An 18799-nucleotide genomic window follows, 5' to 3' on the forward strand; every position below is an offset into this window, starting at 1 on the left:
ATTCATATAGCCATTTTTAGTAACCAAAGGAGGTTTTTACTTATACATAAAAATTCTAGTTCTACAATATGAACTACACAAATGTCCGTCGTCGAACAATCGTTGGATACACAGAAAACGTCGTACATATTTCGATATTGTTTAACTTGGCGGAATGAAGTAGTTTCGGAAATATATCTGAAGTTTTTTTCCTTCATTTTTTTGATAACAGATTAGCATATGGCCGGAAAATGCAGAAGTTATCTGGGGCGGCACGTTTAAGATATTAAGGGGGTGCGTCTGACTCGCGCGAGTTGTTACGTTCGATTTCTGGGTTCAGCAAAGCGTAATAGGAGCATACGATCTATGTATACTTTTGTAAGGAAAAAAATCGCGTTAGAAAGGTTCTTATATGGCCTATTCAAAAATCCACTTTAAGAATTTGCGAAGGCCAAGTGTATAAACAGTAACAGTTTTTACCTACAAAACATAACTAGTATAGATTATGAGAAAATGATAAATTTAGCGCATTGCGCACTAACCGAGAAAGTTCATCTGTTCGAGAAAGATATTCACTGTTTTAATAAATTTTAATCTGACCCAAACAAAACAGCATTTTCCAAACAAAATTTAAGCGAGCAATAATTTTTTATTTTTACTTTGAAACTTTTTACCTTTTTACTTTGAAACAATAATAAAACGTACTAGAATTCGGAGTTTTATCATTATTTGCTAAATATCTATACATTGATTGTCTATGTCATAATGACATCTAGGCAGAATTTATATTATTTAGTAGGCATAATACCTACTAAATAATATAAATTAAAGATCATGGCTATTGGTCATTGAAAACAACTTGTTCGAAACCGAATCCCCAGATTATTCATCTAAAACGTAGAACTTTTCTACTCGAAATAATTTTTTGCACAGATCTATATCCAAAGCATTTGGAGTGCATGTTATTATGTTATTTTTATTATATGAGGTTCTGCGGTAGTGTAGCTTGGCTGCATACACGGATACCTTACATATCCTGATATGTGCCGAGATACCGAGCCGGTATTCGGCTTTGGCTCACTTAACGGCAATTATAATAAAAATTTACATAATTAGAGAGGCAAACATGTGTTTGAATTAGTCTTTTTTTTTTTAACTTTATCTGCGCATTTACCATTTCACTCGTGCCTTTTATCTTTTTTTATCTAATTGAAATTCATAATTAGCTTATGTCAACGAAATGTCACGATAACTCCTCTTCACTTGTTCGTCCTGACATACGTTTGATTACCCTCTTGCCGTTCCATGTTTTTAGTGAACAACTGTGCTTGTGTCTTCCAGGGGGCATCAGCCCCATCACCGACTGAGAAGACCCGTTGCAGTTTAGCCATTTGTATCCTACAGTGTATCCTATACACACGTAAGGACGCAGTCCTAACACTTGAGTGGTCACATATGTCTGTTGTCTTTAGCTTTATGGCTCGAAACAAACACGTTTCATAGATGCCACAGGTAGCAATACCTATTCGAGAATATATGTACTGTCAATGGTAATGTTGCCAAATAGTTACCAAGATATTCATTTTTAGCTGAACCTTGGTGCCTTTTTTTCTGTACATTTGCGTATCCGTTCGATGATTTTGCTACTTTGTAATTAAAAATGTGTCCTTAGACGCATTCGAACAAGTTTTACATGCTGTCAATCTGATTTTTGCTAATAATTGACACGGTTTCTGAAATTCGTTCAAACACTCACTAGATTTATTCGTGGTTTCATTGAAAACTTACCAGGTCATCGTAGACTTGCCTCTATCGCTGGAGTCTTTAATGTGAAGCCCATGAGTGTTTGTGACCTTAACGAGGCTGTCGTAGGGGTAGAGTCTCCGTATGTCGGCAGTTAAGCGTACGTCACAGGTTCTTCGGCCATCTTGGAAACAAAAAGGAGCGCCCATATTATTAACACATCAAGGTCAAACGTGATCAGTGTTACGTCAAGTTCCTCCTATTGCATTTATTTTATTAAAGGGTCAAAAATTGTCTAAGGCCGGATTCAAATGTGGACCTTTCACATATCTTTTTCATAAGCCATCATTTTACCACCAGCAATCACCATAGTATCATATTAGTGAGCTGATATGTTTTTAGCCAAAGTAATAATGTAAGATTAGTAATCATTATCTCGTGTACTAATTAGCCAATCTATTGTTTGTAAGGCGGTACCAACTTGCGAAACTGTATGTTTTGAGATTTATGTCCGATATTGCCCTTCGGCACTCCATCAGACGGCTGACTCCCAGCACGAAACAAGATGTGTTTATGACTCTGCGTGTCTGTCTCAACATTTTCTGTCACTTTGTTACAACAAAGCTTTCCAACAACAACAATAGAAGTCACCTTCTATCTATTGCTTCATTGTCGTCTAGCAAATTTCGAGCAGTTGGTGTTGTCGTCGCGCGTTTTAGCCCATCCGACTGCCGTCTTTTTAATACATTCTGTCCGCTATTCCATCGGTCTGGATGATTTTATTATTATGATTATGGCATGAATCAGTTAAATCGTTTGCTCAGAAGCGGGGTGCGATTTGAAAAGGAACAGGACTGAGAATTTTTTTCTACATCTCGCTAATCGTCCTATTACTTATAATGACAATGATCTTGCTGCTGCTAGCTGTCACGGACTTTACCATAGTATTGTGCATTTCTCCGCATTTCTTCAGAGACTAACCCATAAAAACATGTATACATCGTATTTAACGAGCTAGTTTATGCCGTTCCTGCGGAAATAGCAGCTAAGGTCGAATAATGAACGCACTTTTCTGGTCTCTTTTAAACGGTCAGTTGTTGATGATCAACCGTTCTATAGTAGTTTTGTTCGTTCATTAAATCCCGTTGTGTTGGATGCGTACGTTGCTGTGTGACTGACCTCTGCCAAGATACTCATGCTTTTCTCTATTGCTGCTAGTACCAGTACTACCATAGTGAAATCATAACCCCATGCTCGATGCTGATTACGGGGGTATCGGTTGTTACGATTCTGGTATAATAGACACCAGGATTCAAATGATTCGTATCGACTAGGCGCATTAAACACAACTGGTACTTACGCAACAGTAATAATACTGATTATATTTACAGCGTCTAGGCTTTGGTCGACCTCCAACTACAGTGATTTGTCCGTTTCTGTTGCCGTCAGTGTCGCCTGCTTCTCGTAGTTCTGGCGTTGCCGTTTTCTGCTGGCGGTGCGAGTTCCGCTGCTTATGCTCAGCAGCCTGTCGTTTAAAAATTCCCTGCGTCTGTTTGTTCATACGTCAATCGGTCGGTCGGTCGATCCGACGGGAGCAATGCCCTTACGCTATCACCTCTTTCCCTGTTATCTCTGTAGGGTCTGCTGCAAACCCAGCCAATCCATCGTGCGAAGAAGGCTATTTATTGGGAATAGCACATTAAGTCCCCTCCCTGGGCTGATCACGGTGTTTCAACCGCGTGACATTTTCTCATTCCAGCATTGGGCTCCTCGTTAGCGTGGTATTCTATATTAGCATGGTATAGCCAGCCTACAAGCTGGCTAAAATAATACATGGCCATAATTACTGCTCGATGATAGCACGGAAATAGTAATGTAATTTTGGTGGTGCGTAATTATGATCGAGCGTGAGCTTCTCTGCTGATTCTGCGATCAATACTTGTTTTAGCGCGGTCACTACATACTAGGCTTTTAAGTTTTACTGACGTTGATACGTTGTAACTCTGATTACGTAGGCAGAATAGTGTTATAGGACCTACAGTGAGATACACTGTCAGTGGTAAGCATGAGAAATACCTGATTCGAAGCGGCTGGTTGCGCCGCTCCCACTTCTGCTAGACTTTTCATCTGGTAATTGATCGTTATCGAATTTGTAGTATCGATTACGTCATGACGATGCTAATGGAAATTAAAGCTTTTTTTTTTATTTGAGTGTCATCGACTCGTGGTACAGCCCCTCACATTTAATCTATTACGAATTATAATTAAGCTGCGTAGGTGAATATCGTAGAAATTGTATGGTAATGTTACTCTGTATTTTTGCACAGCTTAACTGCCTGTCAAATGATCTGAAATGAAACTTTTATCTAAATCAATTGTAGAAAACGGTTGCACATTGGTGTGTGTATATACGCTGCTCCCCGATAGAAGTACGCCATCTGATACCACGGAAGACTTTGCATTCATATAGCCTAGAGGAAATTTATCACAATATCAACGCAGTAATTCTGATAGTACTAACTGCCCTTGCATTTACTCTGGATGTATAATCTGATGGCTCATATTGACGGAAGGGGATTGATCCCCGTGGACAGTCTATTGGGACGATATTTGGCGATCTGAAATAACCCTCAATATCGGCACATACAATCCCGATCCGCACTACTGATATTCAAGGCTTGCAACTGGCACTCGAACTGGTCACTGATCACTTCATCAAACCGTCGGAAAATAAAGAAGAAGTGCAAACGTACCCATGCTCATCAGCTGGGAGACTCTCATGAACAAAAACGTTACATCAACTAACCTATCATTCGAAACCTGGCAAATTTGGAAATGGCGATGAAGCGAACATGTACTACTATCTGATGAAGATCATATGAGCACATCTGTAGAAATATTCAATTAAGCTTTATTTAAAATTCAACCGAATTTCACTAATCCATCTGTTAGATGCTGACAGACTCCGATTTATGCCTGTTGCAATCCATTACTGACGATAAAATTAAGCGAACGTTGAATCGATAAGGTAACTAGCAAAACAACTCCGAATACATAGAAGCTATATAGACATTATCAAAGCAACTAAACGTAGAAAAAATACGCGGGGCATCAAACGATCGTTATATGGCCGTATGGTTAATGGGTCTGCGTCATCTTGTCTTCGCGTTCTGTTGTACAGCGACTGTTCAAAAGTTCAGCTCTAGGTAGAGTTTGCAGACTATTTCTCAAGTCAACCCTTTTGATCCTCGATTTAACATCATCAGATGGGCACAACCCTAATACTTAAAACGCTGGAACAACTGGCAAAGCATCTCAGTGACACATGGGAAATTTGTCATTCGACAATTCTTCCACAAAGACAAGTGTTCGTTAACATGAAGCTTTAGCTCGTCGATCAACACGTATCAAATACGTCTGCAGATCTTGGTTCGGGATAACGGTCCACTGTCGCCGGTATATTCGTACTATGGATCGGTATTGTCTTGTCTCCGCGCTTTGTCATGTATTTATCACCCAAACGTAAAAATTTTATGTACGATTGTGTCAACTGTTCGTACAGGCTGAAGCTGTCCCTGATGAGCAACAATGTTACTGTCATTTTTGACTATGTCTCTACTAGCGTGTTTCACTACCAAATACGTGAAAAACTACGGTTCGATAAAAATAGTTACGTATAAACGTCATTGTGTTGTAATTAGCACTAGCACCGGCGACAGTTACGGCAATGATCGCAGCAGCAATTGGAGAAGAAGTAATTAGAAATCACCAGGATGGTCCTTTAAGTTTTATCCTGGGGACACAGATATGGGTCCTGGACACAGCTGCCGTAGTTTCTGACCATGGTATCCGTTGCAGGTCATGGTTGAATCTTTATTAGGTGCCATCCAGCAGGGCACGAGTGGTTAGAGCGATATGTTAAATCCAGTATGCGAGAGTATCCACGAGAGGGGTATTGCTTATACGTTCATTCAGACTGATTCTTAATCTTATCTGGATGTGAGTAACAAGGCAACCTAAGGTTTCCCCCCAAGGTTTCCCATAGATATCAGATTATGAGCGCAACCTGGTTCCAGGCAATCATACAGGACGTAACTTTTACTAAAAGTACGTCACCGTTTTTACTTGGCAGTATCCGTGAGCGATTCATGAGTGAATTTCGAATCATCATCCAAATCCAGTCTATGTGTATATGCCAAAAGATTCTTAAGCGTTAAACGCCGGGCCAATAAAACCGTCACACAATACATGTAATTTCTACAGGTCAACTTTAAGCTTGTGGAGCAATTTTTAATTAAAAACATTTCTCCTCAGTTATTTCGTACTGGATGGAGTCATCGTACTGGATGATTTGTAAAGCCGATACAAGCATGTATTGAATTTCTCTACGAAAAGGTCAATTAATGGCTTGTGAATACCAGCTAATTATCTTTTGTACGGGAAAAATTCAGCTAGATAATAGGTTGGCTTCCAGTAACGAAGACAACGCTGCCAAGCTATAAAGCTTCAAATAAACTATATATAAGTAAATCTTGTTCTACTCACTGAAAAGTTGATGTTTATCGTCTGGACTCCCATGGTCCGTGATATTTTCCGTTCTCATGAGGTTTCATATTTACGCCGAAGACAAGTGAGACGACAAAAAATCCAAAACGACGAACGAGAAATAACTAACGTTGTAACGACGCCAAACTAATCATCGACCTATCGGAAAAAGCAGCTGAACTGATCCTTCTTTGTGTAGTTTCATTTGCCGTTGACGGCATTAGGGTCCTAGACGCCAAAGACAAAAACACTCGCCACTCATTGTTAAGACTAGTTCACTTTCCAAAGCAAAAACGTTTCAATGCAGGCAGGCAGACAGCAATATGCTTAATTTCTCCAACAACCGTATGGAAAACAACAATAGTACATGAAAAAATTTCATCAAAACACGCAAGCATTTATTTTACGAAAATTATAATCAGTATATTATTGCCAATTCATAATGACTGCCGTATGAATAATATGATGATTTGCGTGTTAAATTACTTTTGAATAGTTTCAACTTTTTCCGCTAGCTTGCAATCGTATAGCGCGTTACCGGAAGTCATGGCCTATGTCGCGTAGCAAAACCGGAATGGTGTATTCTTCTATGTTCCATTCCTTTGTCAAGGTTTCGTTCCATCTTCCTTTTACTCCTGATCACTGATCAAGTGTCTGACAATACGAAGTAACACAATGGTCGGCTGAGGCTGACATCGACTCCACCTCAGCCATAGCACTCATTGAGCAACATCTCGCAAGTTAATGTTTTGTCCGTTTATCGGATCCGACCACGAATGAGGCATCAAAATGCAATAGAACATGAACATATCTTTACAGTAGCTCCAAGTGCTTTGAGTCCCACTAAAGTTGTCAACTCTCGAAAATCGTTCTTCGTCTTCGTTTGAGAAGAATACTTCGTTATTGTATTTCTTTGAGGAAATCCAGTCAACTTTGATTATGTATAATCTAATTCTCTGGTCTTTTTCATCTATTCGCTTCCGACGTCATGCATGGAACTAGTCGCTGCTTTAATTAAGTGCAGGGCTCAGACTACCTTCTTTAGAACTTCACTCTTTCACATTGGCGTGTCAGTGTGCTTTGCTTCTTCGTTCTAGCGTGGGTGCCCCACAGCCCACCAAAGCCGAGCAGTCGGAGAACGACAAGCTAACTCGTCAGTGATGGCAATAATAATAATAATGACGAAAGGGGATAGAGCGTCTTAATGTAGAACCGGGAGATAGTATTAGTACTAGGCACAATAAAGGGGTCGTACCCCGCGTACATAACGCGGACCCTACGCAGGCTCTCGCAGACGCCTTACCTAGAGCAGTAGTAACACCGTGTAGAACTCTACATATGTCTATAATATAATTGTATCAGGCTTCGCTATGCGTTGTTAACCTTCTATAAGGTTTAGCGGTGAAAAGCGGGCGTCGAACCAACTAACTGTAGGAGCTACCTTTGTCTGCTGCTGCCGCCGCGCAAGCCAACAACCCAACTGGGTTGGGTCTCCACGTTTCAATTACGGCGGTAGTCGTCATTGTTGTCGCAGTTCACATCCATCGTGCGACTGATGTGGCGGGTGACCAAGCGAGCGAGTCGGACGCTTCTGCATTACGGTAGCCAACTGGTAGCCTGATAGGGCAGAGAAAGAAAAAAAATAGAGCCTTTCTTGTTGTTATGTTAGGCTGTTTACTATAATTATGATTGCTCTTTTAGTTAGACTCAATTAGCCTGAGTTACAGTTGCCTTTCCGTTATACGATATATATATATATAGATAGCCAACGTTGATTGGTGGCTACTCGAGCCTGTATCCATAGTTACGACTAAGATGGCATAGCTCAATAAAGAATAACTTCAACATGAATTTGAGCATTAATTAAAATACAACTACAAAAGAGGCCACGTTCTTCTTCTTCTTACGTTCTTCACGGTAAATTGCACAATCTAGATGGCTATAAGGATAAGAATTCTTTGTTTCTGTGGTTTGTATTAATAACGTTAACAATTAGGACACGAAATATGAAATACATGTCAAATACAGGATTCTCATCTAATAGCCAAACAAGTACATCATTCTATATGTAGCTAATGTTATAAATAAGGCTAAAGAAACAAAGCAATAGCTATTTTTGACTATAGCACCTCCAACTTTCCCAACTCATATAATAGTAAAATCTGAAGATCATCGCGCCAAACGGGGTCGCGGCGTTCCGGCCAAGATGTGTCATTTGTTATTAGGGTTCCAGTGTTCTTTTATTATACATGATGAAATAAATATATAAGCTATATGAATAACTGGAGCGCGCTATGTTTATATACGCATGTTAGTTTAAATGCAATTCAGCTATCACCTCCTATAAACAACGACTTTGTGTTCAGTGATTATAGTTATTTTCAAGATCGGTTTCTACTTGATAAAAACAATCGATATTTGGCACATATCAACCAATCACCGCTAATTATCGTTCCTTGTTTGCGGACAATAAAATCACATTGTTGGCTGTCTGTGCCTGTTAAATTGCGGATCCGGATCCCCCATCATTGGTGTACATGCCTAAAGAAAAAGCATACGCTCTTTTATCTAATCGTTGCTAGGTTTCGGGACTGTTCCTGCAATACAAATTGCAATTATCTCTTATTGTGAGGCCAGCTGACAAATCGGATCGTTGGAGTGTATGATAGGATTTTATTTCACTATTCCGTCAACCCCTTCAGCCAAACAGTGTCGCCGCAGTTGTAGCTCTCCCCCTCTGTAGTTTCAACGTTCACAATCCACACTATTTCCCTTGTTGAGCCCCTCTACAATAATATTTGACCTCGAAATAGTACCGGGCTTAGCTGGGTCATCGCCCAGTTGTGTGGATCGATCTCAACAGAATCACGCGAGTATTCAGCAAAAGCACGACGACAAAAAGTCAGATCGTTTTGGCCTTGACGGAGCAGTAATACCCCATAATGTAGACTATCGCCCCAACAAACGGGGGTTGTGCTCCCTGTGCACTATTGTACTATTTGCTGGCAATAACAGAGCTCAGTCGTGGTTGAAGGCTCATCCATTAAGCGTCGTCCTTCGATATCATATATTCGATTCTCGTAAGGTGACTGGATCGTGACATATTCTGTGCATGAATAAGATCATGGCTCAGAAGCGTTCCAAATGTGCGTTGTTATTATGTATCGCGCACATATACTCACTGAGTAGAGGTGAAGCCATACGCCCAGTGAGGTATCTAGGTTCGTATTCGGTAAAAGTGCTAGTTGGCTTTTATGAGCATCATGTGTATCATACGATTATTGCCTAAATCATTTTTCGTTGCTTGCTAACGAGGTTCCGCGCGCGAATCTGGTGGAACACTTCTGACTTCTATATTTAATGTCGACCGCTCGTAGAAAACTCTAGAGCACACATGGTATCTTAAGGCTGTGAGGATTTAGCACTTGAATGCAGAACGAAAGACGGGCTCCTTCGTATAACGTTTTTAGGTGTTGATTTAGGAAGGTATAATAATTTCTATCGAACCGAATACTAAGTTCATATTTATACTATCGATGCGCACTTACGGTGCATATTGCAAGGTTTTTTTCAAGTAGAAGTATGACACTTGGGAGTCGCAAACGAAGTTTCGTGTCCCTTGGCGCTTGCTGGACGTTTGCCAGTCGCTTGTGGATGTATGTCTACGTCGTGTTGAAACAAATAGTAAAACGATCAGCTTTTCCTTTAGCAAACTATGACAATTTTTACTTCAATTTGCGATGGAATAACGTATCATCGAATTACTCACAATGCGTTGTCTGTCCGACAGGCGTCCAGCGGCTTCGAGTGAAATTTAATTTTTTTAATTTACTATATTTAGATAATAACATTGTGTTTACCATCGATCGCTATCGCATTGATTGATAGATTAAGAGTGTAACGAATTACTACGCTGTTGGTTTGTCGGCCGTTTCATTTCGCGATGATTCTTAGTGTAACTCTTGTTGCTAACAGTGTGCCAATGATCTGTTAATGGCAATGACCATGGTGATATTCAGCAGAGAGGGCCATGTCTATCAGAACAGTACAATAACTTGGAAGAAAAGTGATGGCTGAATTAGCAATAACAACAAACACAGCACAGACTTTCTTCTTTTTTTTTTTTTTTTTATATGGGTCCAAGTTATCAGTGCTTTATAACTACTTACGCAATGTTCTCAACCAAATAACTACCGTGAACTTCATTCTCTGTTTTTATGTACGTCTTTGATTTGAAAGAGTTTCGTGTTGTAAACCGATTTTGGTTACCAAAGTGTCTTTTTTCGACTAATCCTACGACTACGCTCTTCAGAAGTTATTGATAAGCTTCTCTGACAAGTTCCAGGTAATCAAATCGTTCAGTTTTCTTTATCCGTACGTTCTAAGTGAATGCATAAGTTGGTTTTATTTAATGTTAGATTGTCAAAAAAAGTACTGATAGTTATGCTAACTAGGTGGCTTTAAGATCTCAGATACTATGAAGTCGTGTTACTGGCATCATTACGTCTTACTGCGCGATGACAATAGTAGACGTGCGTAAATTATTAGAATGCCTTCATTTAGACTGAAGATAAAGCGTCTTAATGATAAGTGGAATTTCTTCAAAATTCGTTAAATTTTTCAGTTTAATCACGATGAAGGCACAAACACTGCCTAGGCCCCTAGAAAAATTGCGCGACTTACTACTAATATGAGTGATTCGAAGCAATAGCGCAAGAGTACTTCTGTCGTTTTTGATCTGGAAAATTCGTATAAAAGGTGCTCCTCATAGGGATCGGCTATTTGCGGGAACAGTTGATCAAACTGTAGCAAAGGTAGAGCGGAACCCACACATGCAAAACCACGACATCGCCAAAGAACCAACTTTTGGATCATTTCAGGAAAGCTGGCTACAAAAGGAGGTTCGATGTTTGGGTGGCGCATAAATTGACGCCAAAGATCAACGACTCGATCGTGTTTCTATCTGTGAAACCGACCCATTTTTCAAGGGGATGATTAAAACCGTATCATATACGATAAAAATGTGCGAATAAAAAAGAATAGAAAAATGTACTCCGTAATATGTGGCATAGCACAGACTGAGTTAAAAAAGGGTTTAAAGGGGGTAAAACGAAATCGTGCGTTACGGATTTAGATCTCTGCTGTCAACAAACAACGAGACTATAACAGTGCGTTAAAAAATTGGCCGAGATTAGTGAACAGAAAAGGCGCCGTCTTCCATTATGACATTGTCAGCTTACATACATCTTTAACTACTTGGCTAAGATGAAAAAGATTTGGATTGACGCTTCTACTGTGTCCTCTCCATAGTGCGGATCTAACGTCACCAAATCTTTTTGTCATCCGTTCCGGTCTTTGCAGAACTCCCTCAGTGAACGTTCATTTAGTTTCAATCGAAGGAAGGATGTAAAAAATCAGTTGTCACAATCGTTCGCTTAAAAACCTTCTACACTAATGGTGCTACGAAAAAATAGCCCACATTCTTGGTTAAAAACGACTCAATGTTTATATAGTAGAGAAGGTGTGCCAAAATGGAAACTTTTTAACCTGAATGTACAAGGTACGACAGTTTGTATTCTATCTAGTGCGATGTTTTCCTGACTAAATAGATTCCAGTAAGAAGAGTGCACCATTTTTGACGTCTGTGTATTCTTCCTATATTTGCTAAATACGATCAGGTATAAATCTCACTGACGGTGAACTGATCAATTTAGACTCAGTTGCTCTCCTGCGTCAACAACCGTCTACGAGGCCTACGCTGGATTTCTAGCAAGCTATGTGTTGGCTGATGTTGTTAACTTGGAGAGGTTATCACGAGCGTTCGAAAGAGACCCGTTGCCATGGCGCTTGTGGGGTTTCTGTTGTTCATAACAAACCCCTGCTTTGGCGTAAGCTCCAGCGGGCCTCCGCATAAAGAGTGTAGCGGATGCGACAGAAGCAGCAGCAGCAGCAGCAGCGACGGGGACTACTGATCATGACGGCTGCCTCCACCGGACGGCTCCATGCTACCACACACTCAGCGAACTTTCTCCTCGAACTGCTTCTGTTAAATACGCTACTCCGTGCAAAAGAACGATCTGCGCTTACGATGGAGTTAGTCCTTTTTTGCAGTCATTAGTTAAAAACGCATGTATGAGGAAAGCTAAAATGAGCCATCCAATACGCCCAACCGTATGGTCTGTGCTCGTCGTTAATATGGTACGCTAGTGCTTGGAGATCTACAGAAGGGAACTTCAGGCGCGATACTATTGTGAGACTATTTTTATTTGAAAATATGGATTGATCTACATGCTAAGATAAGGAACAACGATCGTGACCTAAGGATAAAATTAAGCTGGATGCTGAAATTTGGTACGATATGCGAATTGTCCCTTGAATTTTACTAAGGCCCCATTTTTCAACGACTTCGATTACTGGGCTTTTAATTCGGCCATCATAGTCTGTCACAATATGCCTGATATCTTGATTTTCCGCTTACGTTTTATTTGATATCGGTTTTTTCGGTATACATTTTTATTGCTCGCGACATTCTCAGTCTGTGCCAATAATTCTAGGACTATTCGGTCAAAAACACCAACATATCGTATAGTCTTCGTCGTATACTACATATTTATTTCAGGTACCAATTAATAAAGCGTTTGACCCATTACTGTTTTTTATGCCAACTTTAATTGATTTAATTTGAAGCTAAACCTTTTTTATTGCTTTTTATATATAACGTTTCCTTACAGGTGCAGCAACTGTGTTCCCTGTGTCCGTGGCCCGTCTTCCAAAACTCGCTTCAATCTTAGCCCGAAGAAATCTCGATTTAAAACTATGGCGTCATGACTCGTGCGTTGTCCAGTTGAAGTCGGCTAACTGAATTGTTATATAGTTGAGTTCTTTTGGTAGTTTTTTCAAAGGTCTTTTGGCGCCTAACTGCTAACAGCGTAGTTAGTGCTCGGTGATCACGTAAGAAAAGAAAAATCAAGGACGATCGGTTAATCTATAATCAGTATGCGCTATAACAACAATAACCGGGCGTATTCGTATTCTTCGATCGACGAAAGAGGGCAGATGGCCGAAGCAGGCTCGTCGGGATGTTGTGGGCGCGGCGGCGGCGGAACCTCTCGTAACGGTCAAGAGCAGACCCACAAAGGTGAGTCTTCTACAACACCTGGGCATCTCTGCAGAACTAGATTTAAGAGAGGATGTTAATGTGTGTAGGGTCTAAAGCCTGCAAGGGAACTACAAATGTATTTCTGCCAAACGGATTTTCTACGCGATTGAAAAGAACATACATTTGAGAAACTGAAATAATAACTAGACGAAGAATACAGACTACGAAAAAGTTCTAACAAGCTGTAGTAGTTAAAATGTAGATAAGAATCTGCTGGTAGAAGGCTTCGACAATTTGTATTTCAAGAATACGATCTGCAAAACAAGCACACACTTGTTTAGAGGCCAAAAACTGCATTATATATATGGCCTCTAATATGATTAAATTGTTAACTCCTTTCAATTCATATAAAATTTCAATACGTACTCTGACGATTTATAGTCGGGTATTTAAGAAAGACTCCAGCTAATTGAGCCTTATCGAGGCCGCGCGCTAGGGTATGCTACCTGACGATTTTGAAATAGAACAACCTGACGCAAAGTCTATTTGATATCGCTCTGTACATGTCGGATAAATTAGGTAGGTCAACCATATTTGTCCCAAGTTGCCTATTTCATTTGGTTACGTACTCTGTCGTCACTCTATGAAGTTGCGTCACTTCTTTAGACACATACTATATTACATTTTTACGTATCTCATACAAACTGTAACTCACTAATAGGTGTTTCTCAGTTGTCATTGTAAAGATGCAGCTTGTAAGTATGCTTTGACTACTTTTTTTCTAGACTGTAAAGAAGGACATTGCTAATGTCAATGTGGTTGGTAATCAGCCATCTTGGTACCCGCTGTCGCAGTCACCTTTACTGCTATGCAAAATAGCTTTTCCCTCAACGCTACGATGACCTTTTGGGGTGGTAAACTTTGGCCATGATCGTTCAGCCAGTGTTACTTTTCTCGGTCAGGAGTGTGGCGAAGGCATTGAAATATGGGAAGTACTGCTTTACAACTGACTGCGAGTAGGAGAGGAAACAAAAGGCGTTGGTCATCCCGCCGTATTTTGAAAGGCTCTTCAATATATATATTTAAACGGAGAGCTGTTGTCGTCAGAGATGCTGTTGGGGCGCGCAGTCCAGTTTAGCCGCTGGCCGTGAATCTTTGCGGGTGCCTGATGGTCGGGTCTTGCTTGTCTTCCACTTCGTAGTAAACCCTGAGTCGTTTTTGCCGGTGATGCAAACTCATCATGGGATCATCACTATAATTTTTATCGAGAAACAGAACAACTGGCCAGATAATTACTTGAATGACCAAAGTCTGTTTGCTAATATTACAGGTCGTGTTGTCTTCTGGAGCTACGAATATTCTTTACCGTAGGCAATTCATTGCAATGAAAAAATAGGTTCGAATGCTGGAGAAATTTGTTTATGATAATAAACATTTTGACAAAGTGGCATAGACGTTACAAAAAAAATGCTACTGTACAATCTATAATGCAGAGAACTATATAAATTTAGAGAAAAAAAAACCCTCTTTAAAACAAAAAAATTGTCGTCGCCTGTGGCATGTAACGATGAACGCGAAAGCAAAAGCGACTTAGGTAACTTTTCTGTCCTATTTCATTTCAATACTGCGTTTTATATTTTACACCCGTTACGAAAGTCTACTAAAATAATCATAAACACCGTAGAAATAAATCGTTATGCTATAACCTTCGCAATAAGAACCAATCCGAAGTCTCGGTGCGTTAATCATTTGGTAACCGACGTGTACGAAGCGACATATGGCTTCTATTATGTCGTCGTGATAAAATCAGCGCCGGAAGCGATTAGAGTTATTTAAAAGTAAAGCGGGTGATTGACTGGATAACTGGCTAGTGCGATTGATTCGAGGCTTGTTGCATAGGCGCTGCCCGTCAGCGGAAGAGTTCAACTGATAAGTAAGAGACTTCAGCTGACATTCGAACAGAAGTGAAGAACCAGACCTTTATCATATCGTTCTACTTCCCTCACGGTTCCCCGATCCAGTTACTGCTACTGTCGTTGCTGTTATTAGTGAAGGGCCGCTGATGCTATGCTCAGCGGCTGCATCAGCCGTTGACTGTCCTCGTTTTCGTGTTACTAGTTGACTTCATATTCGTTCAAACGAGAGGTATTTGCCTGTATTCCTGGCTTGTTTGCGCTTCAATGTAACTCTTCCCAGCGTTTTTTTTCCGTTATCCTTTCAGCAGCACTGCTTTGATACGGCTTTCTGGACGATCAGTTTACAGGGATGCACTATGGAGGGCATTGGCTGCGCATAAGCGGTAGTTACAGGATGAAGATATAATGCAGTTAAACGAATACAGAATATCGTTAGGGAAACGATTATACCATATATATATATATATATATATATATATAATATATATATATGTGACCAGGGTGTGCTACACATGCCTCGATGTAGATTCTATGAATCAAACCGGCTTTATGTTAAGGCTTCTTCTAAAACAAAGCTACCCCTGACACCTATTGCTTGCTTTGCTAATGGGCACTGCAAACATTACCTCTGAGGTTTGACTCCTGATTTTTGCTTAGTACTTCGAACACGTTTATGCCAATACCGGTACGACGAACTTGACGTTACATTCGAGCAATATTAGGAATGCAGTAGGTTTAAGGCGTATCATTTGGGTCGGCGTAGTTATAAGTTCCGTGAACTAAATCCCCTTGGGAACAGGTGATTCCCGAGTCATGTAAGAACTCAGCCATATTTTGTTGGCAACACATGTATTAGGTTTTACTATACCCATGCTACATAACAACCGGTTCCCATTATTATTGATTCGCTATGTGGAAATAATGAAGATGTCATGAGGTAGAATGACATGTCTAGTGGCATGTAATTAAAAACAGCTACAAATAAAAGCACATCTGTCTCCTGGTGTTAGCCTCTAGCAAATGAGAGAACTCGAAATGGCAAAATTCCCGTTTCTTACCATCGGCAGACAACGCTAATAAGCACATAGATTCACTGTAATCACATACGAGGATCTTGTTGGGTATTCTGCTTCGAGATTTGTGACTTGCCGGTGACGAATCACACGCTATTTCATTCTTCTGCCTCCCTGCCAACGCTAGAAGACATGAAGAAAATTTCAGTCAAGGAACGTTATTATTCGGGCCTATTCTAGCGCGGGCTTCGTGAATAGGCGAAATTTAACAAAATCATTGGAGCCTTAATTAGAAATCCGCGGCCTTGTTTAGGAATGGGACTGGGGTATAATGACAGCATGGGACTGCGTCGAGCTATCACCGTCCGCTGTCGTTCCATTCATCCGCTGATTGTTCAGTTCACTAGAAGAGCTTTTCGGCAGCTCCGCGTCTCAACTGACACATATAGATATGACTTGCATATGATTATCTGGTCCTGTGCTGACTCTCTCAGCGATGACTGTAAACCACGCTACGCTGTCCGTTTGCTCCGTATTGATTCCCGTAAAATACGCTCGCCATATTAAACTATGATGCATTAATCGGAAACAAATTTCTTGTCTACAACAACGATAACTACGTTTGCATCTACCGTTTACCATCAACTATTCGCTATTAGTAGCGATAGTTCGATCTCTGATTTCCACATACGAGAAACGAATGAACGAATTTGTATACGTTTGTTGGTTTCATCGCAGGCTTGAATAGAAACAAAATTGAAAAATTATAAAATAAAAATGGCTGCACCGGGCAATGTGAGGCAATCAGCGATGAACTGAGTTGAGTGAATTTTTTATGTGAAATTTTCTGTGCTACCGTCTAGCATGAATCTAAACGAATTGGATTGTGGGCCCTATGCAGCGTTCCGCTATTGGCGGCTGGTGGAAAATTCGTTTCTATAAGTACGTTCTCTATCTACTCGTGCAACTGGTCCGATGTCGGCTCGGCTCTACAACTAATCAACATTACGTTTGAAAGCCATAAATATGTGAGAGTCATAAATGTGAAAAAGGTGTGATCTTTTGTGACTGAGTACAAGCATCAGTAATGAAAGTGGGGGCTATTATTTGTCGTAAGTGTGCAAACAATGACGTGTCTTCCCCAAAAATATTTGGGGCACTTTGAGATGGTCTATAGTTTTTTGTGTATGTGTGCCTAGTAGTCAGCAGGCTGAAATCTTCATCAGTAGCTACTGAATTGTTCAAGTGACCCCATCCGTACCTAAAATGAATTAGACTGTAAAGGAAGCGAATCAAATATATTCATTCATAATAATAGTAATAGATAATAGTGTACACAAAATAGATATGCTTGGTAGGTCTAATAGTTTTAGTATTAAGATTTTCTCATCTTTTAGCCACGGAAAAATATCGACTACGCTCACATAAAAAAAAAAAGTAGAAAGGCATAAATAATAACAATAACGCTGATTGATGCCTGCTTGTTGCTTCCATCATTCCTATCGTCTGCCGTCATCATCCGTACCGTAATTGTCCTTATCGCTACGCCGATGCAAATATAGGTACGAAAAAATAACGGGCGAATTGCGGAGAACAGAAGATAGCGGTCTTAAATATGACCGAAAGAAAATGAGTGATACTTTTTCGACTAGCACCGCTTATACTTGGGCTAATTGCACCTGGGCAAGAGGTGGTCTGCTCGCAATGATTTGCAGCATTTGTTACTGGGCCAGTAATCTGGCTGCTAGATCTATACAACTGACCGTTATATCGAAACGAATGAACGTGTCGGAAATGTAGAGCAAGATAGTGTGAAAACGGCATGCCAAAGCCGAGAGAAAGATTTTCTTAGCGCCGTAACCGTAGCGTCACGCTCGCGAACAACAACAGCACTTCCAACAATCATATGTAACACAAAAGACACAACTGTAATACTACCTGGCCTGTTACCTTTGAGCCTGATTGTAAGTAGCGATATTAATGTTACTGGGACTTTTTTAGGGTTTGGCAACTTATACAGCCATCGAATAAATCCACTCATGGAACGATGTATGGAGGTTGGCCTTGGGGACCTTCGAGGAGGGGGTCATTCCATGATACTCTTCAATACGTTTGTTTAACTAAGCGCCTTGTAGAACTTTTTACTAAAAGAAAACCCCAAACACTACCAAGGTGGCTATTTAAATTAGCTATTGCTGTTCAGTCTTAAGTTGCCGTTGGCCATCGGTAACACGGGAAAATAGAGGCAAAGAGAATATATCGCATTGGATCGTCGTCTGTTTTTTCAGAACATATTGGTTTTCAAGGTGATTATAGGCTTAGCTTTGATCTAAAACCTTGTAGCATCATTGGATATCTGTTCATGGCAACGCTGCACCTTCAGACGGGTGTTTTCACTTCGATCTTCCCATCGCATGCTTACTACTCCAGTTCTTCGTGCTAAGCCTGTTCATATATTCAATGTTATTATCATCTTAATTGGCATTGCTTATCGCAACTTTCAA

The 18799-nt window shown here is 40.3% G+C and overlaps 1 protein-coding gene across 4 annotated transcripts in view; it reads left to right on the forward strand.

Moving 5' to 3' along the window:
* M6 (neuronal membrane glycoprotein M6) overlaps nucleotides 1-18799 on the forward strand; it is a 47529-nt gene that overhangs the window by 2469 nt on the left and 26261 nt on the right. For 2 of the 4 annotated variants that reach the window (XM_022834388.2, XM_022834389.2), the window contains exon 2: nucleotides 12999-13405. In XM_022834388.2, coding sequence (XP_022690123.1) covers nucleotides 13264-13405 — 142 coding nt within the window. In that variant the 5' untranslated portion in view covers nucleotides 12999-13263. Of the gene's footprint in view, nucleotides 1-11624; nucleotides 12619-12998; nucleotides 13406-18799 lie in introns of those variants that run through there. The other 2 variants (XM_022834391.2, XM_022834390.2) reach the window with 2 other exon arrangements.

The sequence above is a fragment of the Varroa jacobsoni genome, unplaced genomic scaffold (genome assembly GCF_002532875.2).
Source record: "Varroa jacobsoni isolate VJ856 unplaced genomic scaffold, vjacob_1.0 scaffold_523, whole genome shotgun sequence".
Taxonomy (NCBI): Eukaryota; Metazoa; Arthropoda; class Arachnida; order Mesostigmata; family Varroidae; genus Varroa; species Varroa jacobsoni.